This window comes from Urocitellus parryii, chromosome 1 (assembly GCF_045843805.1).
Source record: "Urocitellus parryii isolate mUroPar1 chromosome 1, mUroPar1.hap1, whole genome shotgun sequence".
Lineage (NCBI taxonomy): Eukaryota > Metazoa > Chordata > Mammalia > Rodentia > Sciuridae > Urocitellus > Urocitellus parryii.
Window position 1 is genome coordinate 164,164,720 of NC_135531.1, and position 9,679 is coordinate 164,174,398.

At 45.0% G+C, this 9,679-nt stretch overlaps 1 protein-coding gene across 1 annotated transcript; it reads right to left on the minus strand.

Annotated features, from left to right (window-relative positions):
• Nucleotides 1-2,032: 2,032 nt before the first annotated feature.
• LOC144254595 (olfactory receptor 2AJ1-like) lies at nt 2,033-2,974 on the minus strand. Its single transcript, XM_077797954.1, has one exon. The coding sequence runs from the start codon at nt 2,972-2,974 to the stop codon at nt 2,033-2,035; it is 942 nt and encodes a 313-aa protein (XP_077654080.1).
• Between the last annotated feature and the right edge of the window lie 6,705 nt (nt 2,975-9,679).

Sequence of the window (9,679 nt, forward strand, 5' to 3'; positions counted from 1 at the left end):
AGGATTCATTTTGTACTGCCACCTGCTGTGCAGAACTGACAATATTGAGTGTCTTTCACAGAATTAGAAGGGGCAGTCAGAGGAATGTCCCCTGTGCTGTACACCAGCACAGCTGTACCAAGTCCTTCGTGTATTCTTCATGCAATTCTTCATGGTTTCAAGAGTTTTCACAACTGATTCTGCTAAAAAGAGATGAGCAGCACATGGTGGGATACACTAGATTGCTGACACAGCCTTAATGGTCTTATTTAATACACAAGCAATTTGAATTTCCAAACATGTGGGTCCTGGAGTTTGAAAGCCTTTAGATTGTGTTGGCTCTTGTCAATAATTTACCTCCAAGTACTCCCCACCGTAGTGGTGAGCCACTGCAATGGAAGGATGAGAAGATTAGTATGAAGAGACCTATTTCTGAAGCCAGAATTAGACAAGAAGTCAGGGTAGATAGGAAAATCGAGTCAGGTCGGATAAAGGAGGCCAATTTGAGTGAGTCTGGGAAGTTGGAGACTGTTCCCTGAGGCACTGAAATGCCTTTAGAGTCCTTCCTTCACCCTTATCAAATAACCTGCCCCTGCTCCAACCTGTTGCTCAGGTAACCTGTCCCAGGGATTGTCCCTCCATACAGGGAGTTATACAAGTTGTTAATTATGCCCTCCTTCCTGCCCAGATCATTCCTTCTTGGCTCCTCCAGCCCATCTGCTTCTCACCTTTGGGCCATCACACCTGAGCATCTCCTGTGCCTAGTCACATATGCAGGAAGGAGAGAGATAATGGAAGAGAGCAGGAGAACAAAGGAAGCCTGAGACCTATTTAAAAAGCAAAAGTATCTCACTTCTTGAGATACCAGGATACCAGCTATGGCCCCCTTCTCCCTCCTGGGAGAAGTCCATGTGACCCCCTTTTTAGATAAACCCTGCATTTTATGCTTGCTGTGGCGTGCTTCTCTAATGGTATACTTCAACATGTGAGGGAGCAGAACTCGTCACTGGTAACTGGTAACTGGTGGTATCATTTCCACCCACGAAGGAGGTGGTTGTGTGAACATATTCTTTGAGCTGGTATTTTAGGATGAGATTAAGTTTTTTTCTACTTCACTACACACAAATGTGCTGAAGACAGATTAGGTTTAAAACCAGCCCTAATTCTAGCTCCTTCTTTCATTCAGAAGTAAGCTTTCACTTCTGAATTTCCCTCATGTATTCTATACCTTATCATTGATATGAAGACAGAGAGACAATATACAGTGAAAACTGACTGCAATCCTTTATGTGAGTTGTCACTGAATAGTCACTGCAAGCAAAGTTTCTGAGGGGCTATGCTGTGAGGACAGTACCTCACAAATCCCCAGTCCACACTGACCACTAATCTCCTACTCCTTAAGATGTGGGTTGGCTCATGTCAGGGCCGAACCCTGTGTCCTCCACAGATAGGACTTATTATGAAGGGGCACAAGGGCAACTTGCTCCCGTGAGGGTCACCAGGAGGCAGGACACAGCAGGGCAGAGGGCTGTACTGAAGAATTACTGCCAACCTTGGAGGCCACCTGCAAGCTGAGGGTAATGGTTACCAAGCAGTCCAGGGTCCTCAAGTGACAGTCTCTTTGGATCTTATTCTTTAGCTTTTGTAACAACCTTGAACACCCTCAGTAAGGTTTGCCCGCTGTTATTTTTGAGCATGATGCATCTCAACAAGTGAGTTTAAATACCTATCCACACAGAAGGGGAATGTCGTGCAGTCTTTACAGGGAGTTACACTGGGAGAACCAGGGAAGCTTTTTCGTGGGAGCACTGGAAGAACCTAAGGCCATGTGGTTGCTGATATGAACATCGTCTTTCCAGAGCTCTTGGATAAAAATCATTAAGGGTAACGCAGACACAGTTTTTGCCTGGGTTTACTCATCCAACATGTTTATGTTATTTCAACATAGTGTTCAAAATGATAAAACATTGAGATTAATCTAAAAACAAACATAAAGACAGAGCATTTAGTGTTTCATGATTGAAAGAAGACTAACTTCAGGCATCTTTCCTGTTCATTTTCTATATGGGAAGCTACTTCTGAGCATGTTTTTCATGGCCATCAAGACATCTTTGTTCCGGAAGCTGTAGATGACAGGGTTGAGTGTGGGTGTGACAATGGTGTAGAAGATAGCCAAGAACTTATCCTGGCCTGGAGTGTGGTATGACTTGGGTCTCATATATGTGAAAATAAAGGGCCCATAGTACATTATGACCACAACCATGTGGAAAGAACATGTGGAAAAGGACTTCTTCCGGGCCTCTGATGACTTCATCTTGAGGACGGTGAGAAGAATCTGCACATAAGACACTGATATCATGAGGAAAGGAATCAGCAGGAAAATAATGCCACTCACATAAACCCCTGGTTCATAGTGTGAAGTGTCTGCACAGGACAGCTTCAGCATGGCAGGAACTTCACAGAAAAAGTGATCGATGGCTCTAGAGTGACAAAAGGGGAAGTGGAGGGCCAGCCCTGTGTGCACCATGGCGTTGAGGATCGCAACCAGCCAGCACCCTGCAGCCATGAGCACACTGACCCTCTCGCTCATGATCACTGGGTAGCGCAGGGGGTGACAGATGGGCACATAGCGGTCACAAGACATGGCAGCCAGGAGGAGGCACTCACCACCCAGCAGCGTGAGGGAAAGGAATACCTGGATCCCACAGCCTGCAAAGGAAACAGCTCTGTGGCCTGACAGGAAGTCGGCGATCACCTTGGGAACGATGTTGGAAACGTGCAGGATGTCCATGAAGGACAGGTGGCTGAGCAGGAAGTACATGGGGGTGTGGAGGCGCGGGTCCCTTCGGATGAGCAGGATCATGAGGGCGTTTTCTGTTAGGGTCACGATGAAAAGGCCAAGCAGGAAGGAGAAGAAGACCAGACTGGAGTGGGAAGAGGAGAAGAGTCCCAGGAGGATGAAGTCAGTGTTGGCGCTGTGGTTGACGGGCCTCATCTCGATTCTGCTTTTCCTAAAAAGAGAGAATTAATTAATTAGAAAAAAAAAAGCAGTGCTGCATCTCGATGTCACTTACATAGGTCTGCCTGATAAGTGAGGTTACTGATGCATGTTTTGTCATGAAGACCAATGGCTTGTTTCACAGAGCGAGCCTGCACTTGATCTGCTCCTGGGTCATGCTTAGCTTGCTCAATTGGCCTTTGAGTCTCTGTTGGGTCTCAAAGTGTCAGTTAATTCCACGTAACAAACTGAAGTCCTGTCTTTGGTCCCCTCTCACCTTTTCAAGGAGGCCTACCCTGCACAGGCTTCTTAAAATCCCAATGCTCCTGCTGGACCCGGACTCCTCTGGTCTCCTTACTGTTCTGCTGTGTGGGATTTGCAGCCCACCTTGGCCTTCTGTTTATTAAATGAGCAGGTCAATTCCACTCACCACTCATTGTCATTGCTCCACCAGGGTTAACCTCAAGATGGACACTGCCCAGGACAGACCTGGCCTTCAGCAGTTGCTCAATCATGGGTGTTGAGCTCGTGACTAACATACATGGGCCATGCTAGAGAGACCATTCTACATGAGCCTGGTATGTGAGAGTCCTCTCTCAAGGGCATGCACCACAGCAGCCCATGAACAAATGAGTAAATTCAAAAAGAGACACATAAATATTATGACAATAAAACTTCATTTTAAATAAAATTTTAAGTAGATAAAACTTACAGAGGATGAAATATAGGATGATTTTAAACATTTTCCTTGTTTATATGTAAGAAATGAAAGCTATGTAGTCAAAATCAACAACATATCTTTACAAATATATTTTACTTTTCTCTGTTTTCTTAATGTGTAGAATTTGAATCATAACTTTTTTATTCTACATATGGGAAGTCATAGGTGTTCATGTTATTTATTTATACTTGGAAGGTGGTTACTTGTATCCTTATTTTATACTTATTTGTAATGTTCTGTATATATAATCTCTACCTCAATATGGAGATTATATATATCTATGATTAATATATATAATTAATATATAGTGACATATAATTGATATATATATATATATATATAATTAAGAACAACAAAAAAATGATCATCTCATTGATGATTACTATTGAGCTTAAATATAATTAATTTTTATATTTGCATATATGAAAATTAAGTCACTAACAGTGCATAAATGATTTAGCCTTGCATATATTTTTTATAAATGTTGTTTCTGTATCATGCACTAGATCCATTCTTAACCTTATTTCTAATTCCCTGGACTGCTAGCAGCATTTTCCTGTGGTCCTTTTTTTAATGAAATGACCTAGAAGTGAGTCAAGAAGACCAGCTCTGAGTGAGGTTTGGGACCCTGCCTGTGCCCCTGTCCTGGCTGTTCCAAAGGCTCTGACCCACAGCTCAGAAGCCTTGATGACACACTCAGGTGGAGACTTCAGGCAGTGTGCCTCCTGTGAGATGGTTGGTCACAAACATTTCCCACATCAGTGAAAATCACTGGCAACTCAAACTGAGCAATACTGTGTCTCTGGAAGCATATTTTCCCTCTGGTTTTGCTTTTTCAATTTTCCACTTTATTGAAGTCACCCCCTGACCATTTACTACTGAGATCCCTGTGTTTAGCAGACCCTGTGCCCATTGCAGGTGCCATTAAAGACTTACCACAGACAGAATTCTGCCCAGCGACCAGAGCTGGCTTCATTAAAGAAGGTTCGAATTGTGAAAAAACGCTAGGGAGTTTTAAATTAAAGAGACAAGATTCTAATTACCTTTAAAACCAGCTCCAGGTCGGCTCCTCCTAGCTCCAGCTTCTAGCCACCTAATGTGGTAGTGAGGTTCACTAAAGAGGCTAGTGAGAGAGAGAGAGAACATGCCAGGGAATGGGCTTTTATTGGGGAACAAAAAATTCCAGGGAAAATCCCATCCAATGAAGGTTAAGGGGGGTAGCATCCCATGGTCAGGGGCAACGACTGGGTCTTTGGGTCAGTGGTCAGACACGCCTCTGCACAGACAAGCCCTTGGACCTGGAGAAGGGTGGAGAAAGCTCTGACACGGCTGTATCTAAGTGCCTCTCACCCAGCCAGGGAAGTAACTCAAATCACCAGCAAGGATGGCCTCCCACACAGAATTTTTAAATGGACTACAACATCAAATATTTTCAATTTATCTTAAGTTCTTCTTCCTGTGCATTTCTTAGTTGACTGTGTTCCTGTGGTGTTCACTGAGTCTACACAGCCACATCCACATTTTCCCTGCAGCCCTGGGAAACCAACATCGCTCACTCATGTCTCCCTCAGTGTCCTGCATCTACCTCTGGGGGCAACTTCTATGAGGCACCTAGAATTTCCACAGGCACATTACAGGACTCTGCCCACCCTTCAACCCAGGTCTGGAGCACACTCCTAAGATGCCAGAATTATTAATGAAACTATATCTTCTGTGCCATTCAGTGCCATCTGGATTGACAAGCAGAGCTACACCTGAATCCAAAGATGAGTGCTCTAGCAGCAAGCTAGTTTTGTGTAAGGATGGAGAAAGAAGCTGGTACACACCTGGCAGCTTCTCCCCTGGACATACAATTCTTTCCCAGGGTGAAGTCTGTTTCCCCACTTAACTCCACAAATCCTTGTTAATGTTGGAGAGACACGCAAAACAGACTTCCTACCCACCTCTCCTCTATAATCTTGCAAGCTGGCCCCAAAATATGCTCTCCACATGAGTTTCAGACTTTAATTTTTTCATGAATTTTATGTATGGATGGATACATATAATACATAATATATATATATTCATTGTAGAATGTTATACATTTTGAAATAAGAATTTATTCCAGGAACATATTAATGAAAACAAAATTCACTAACTTGGGCAAGTGAGATCTGGGAAGGGAAAATCTAGTGCCTCTCATGATAGTTGGCTGTTCTTAAAGTTTCTATTAAATTGTAATTTGGGGAATCTTCAACCAAGGATAATTCTAGTACCTTTTACTCAAAATGCTGAGCACTCACCATTTCATGAGATAGAAATTTAAAGTAGTAAATTATAAAGAAAACTAAGTTAATTATTGTCCTCTAGTTTTGCCACATACACATATAGTTTCATCCTAATCCAGACATTTCCTTTGGAACTCATTTTTGAGTCTTTCTTTCTTCTTTCTTTCTTTCTTTCTTTCTTTCTTTCTTTCTTTCTTTCTTTCTTTCTGTATGGGGGGTTGAACACAAGGGTTTGTGCATGTGAGGCAAGCACTCTACCAACTGAGGTATATCTCCAGCACTTGGAACTCACTTTTAAGTACACACCACTCTGCTCCATCACATTCCCTCACTCCTCCTAAGTCCTGGTCTGCAGGCCTTCCACTGGAGTCTGAGAGTTTGGGTGGTGGATCTTACCTACCTGCCTCCTTTCCAAGCCTGGCTGCTTTCTGCAGCACACACCCTCCACCCAGCACTCTCAGAGGATTCAACATCTTCAGTTCTCCATATTCAGTGGTAAAGTCTCCCTCCACTGGATCTCATGCTCTTGGCAAACAGATCAGTCCCCTAGAACCAGGCAGGCCTGGCAGGATGGATGCCCAGTGCACTGGTGAAGCATTGAGGTGGGTGTGCACTCTGCTGCAGGCTCACCCAGGAGCCCCGAGTCCCACACGTGCACTTGCAGGGCCACCTCCACCTCCCTGGACCTCACCAGGTAAACACCACAGGCAGCATTTCTCACTTAGCCTCCTCTGCTCACTGGGGCATCAGTCACCCTCACCCCAATGGCCCTGAGCCCTGGCTTGTGAAAGAGACACGTCCAAGGAAGTGGCTGAGGGCACCAGAGCTGCCTGGACTTGGCACTCCTTCAGATGGGATGGATTTGTCAAGCGCACTGCACAAGAGTCATTTGGAACCAGCAAGCAGAAGCACAGAGGACAGGTCTTAATGGGAGCCCTGTGGCAAGTGGCCTCAGGGAGAAAACAGTGATCTTTTCATAGGGCAGCAGAAGGAGCCATTCCCCATGGCATGGCCTGGGAAGGAGGGGGCAGGAGCAGGCCCAAGTATCATGGTGACAGTGGTGGACACCTAGGGCAGCCCTGGCACTCCCGCGGGAGCAATGGCAAGGCTGGCTCTCAGGGGAGAAGGGATGGACTGTTTTGCCATCAATTAATCATGTAGAATTAAATTTATGGTAATGATGATAATAACAAGAAAAAAAAGTTTTTAAAAGGAAAAATAAAGTTTTCCTTAGCCTCTCCACCCTGCTCTGTTTTCTCAGCATATTTTATTCCTGCTCTGCTTAGAGTCCTCTGCAGCTTCCATCACCTGACCAGGGACAACACTGAGCCTCAATCAAGAGAAGAAAAGGTGGTGAAGAGGGGAACCAGATCCAGACAAGATTATCAGAAGAGGAGAAAAGAAACACAACAGTAAACACTGTAGGTGGTATTTTAAACCACAGCCTTGGGATATTTTTATAATTCACTAGCTTTGTCTTTGAAGATTACACAAATATATGTGAAAGATAGGTCTATTAAAAATTCATAGCCAAATTTATTTTCTTTACAAATTCAACAATTTGTTTAAAGGTGTCAAATTTATTCCTTATAAATTATTCTGAGTATGTAATCATTTGTTAAACAAAGACTGTTCCAAAACACCCAAGTCCCAATCTTAAAAATTTCTTAGATTTTCAGTGGAATCTGCCCTCCAATGGAAGACCAGTAGTTTGTAAGAAATCATAATTAAAAGAAATAAAGTTACAGTTTCTAGCAAAACAGAGGAGGTGGAAGAGAAATCTCTCTCTCTCTCTCTCTCTCTCTCTCTCTCTCTCTCTCTCTCTCTCTCTCTCCAATTAAATTGGGCAATGAATTACAAGATATGTTAGAAAATTCATAACACATGACTCTTATTTCTAAAACGCCCAACAGTATTCTAAGTGCCCTATACTTTCTGTTGTGGAATCAATGGCTGTGTTTGGTTTTGAAGTATCCACAGACTCCTTTTCCAAAACTGAAATAGTCCAAAACAAAAAGGAACATAAGCACATAGACAATCTGCTAAGGACAAGTCCTCAAGGCCCGTTCATCATCAGGAAAATTCAAATGAAAAGCCAAGTGCTCACAAGAATTGGCCAAAATGGAAAAGTTTCCATAATACTGGGAACATTTGGGATCCGTGTTCATTGCTGGCTGAAGTACGCAGAAGCTCTGAAAAGCGGCTGAGTAAGTCACCTCCATTCCAAGAGGAACAGAGGCACTTGACACATAGAGAGGCTGGAGGCAGCCAAGTCATGGTGGTTCGCACTGCACACCGCGCAGATGCCTCTCCACTAAGCGATGGGCTGAGGAACGCGAAGGCGCCAGCCAGGGAGGACCACTGGCAGGAAAACAGCAGACACACCAACAGTGCGACACGGGACTCTGACCAGCGTCCTGACCTTGGAGGGAAATACCCAGGCAGAGACAGCACCTGCAGCCACTTGGCCTCTAGACACAGTCATAGAGCGCCCGCGCCCAGGGCCAGGGTAACCGCGCAGATGCGCAGCCTCGTGGGACCGGCAGGGGGCGCCGTCCTGCGACGCTGCAGCTCTAGACGCGCTGGCTGGGGGCTCCTGTCTCAGGAGCTCAAACTCCAAGCTTCCTTTAGTTTCCAAGCCTCCATTAGCACCAGGTTTGGGGCGAGGCTCTGCTGTCCAGGAGGAAGCGCTTTACAGGTTCTGCGGTTGGCCTTGGCTGGGGAAGGGGAAGGGACACTAAGGAAGAGCCCCGCAGCTGACGCCTTTGGGGCAGTGAAGGGTGCTGTCCAAGCCCATGTCTCCTCCAGGAGGGCACAGCCTCCCTGCCTCGTTCCCTTGCTGAGGCCCAGGTCCTGTCCCAAGGGTTGCTCTGCCTTCCTGCCTCAGTGGGCCTTGTTGCTTGAGGTGGGTGTGAGCTGCGAGTGCAGAGACTTGTGGAAACCTCTGAAGAGGATGCCTGCAGTCTAAGCTCCCAACTGTGGAAATCCTACACTGACGGGCAGCAAAGAAACTCAGTCCTCAAAATCACTAGACACTTAGTTCATTATTTAAAAAAGAAACCACTGTGGTGCATGACATCCAAATGTTACTGACATTTTAATTGACAGAGTTTTAACAATCCACACTTTGACCTGCTGAAGACAGCTCAGTAAACAAACTCAAAGTGTGGACCTTCACGCATGATCCAGAGTAAAGCAGAAAAATATATTTATATCTATATCTATGTATATATGAAAGTTAAATACCTTCTCCCTAAGAAATACCAAGGTCTTTGCACAGGCCTTCCTGTTTGGGCAAGTAGATGACCTTTTAGTCATTATTTGCATGGGCTTGCTTTTCCAGCGAGAAGGTACTCCGAACAAGGTAACTAATCAAGACCTCCAGAGAGCAAGCAGGAAGCAGGTCTGATTTTATTGTGCAGTTACCATGTATATATACTCAGGCAGTAGCTAAGCAGATTACAGGCAGGCACCAATGCAATTTCTGCTAACTGTCCTTGCAGTGGCCAATCAAGGAGTGGGCCATGGAGCAAGCCCAGGGACTGTACCACATGGCCTCTCACCCAGGGCTGTGCTTATGGGGTCAATGGTTTGTTGCTCACATGCCTAGCACAGGGGAGTGCCTATCACTCAGAGGCCCTTTACATATGCCATTTATGCAGTACCCCAGGCACTTGTCCCCACATCTCCCCCTCTGACTGTGCTTCAAGAACT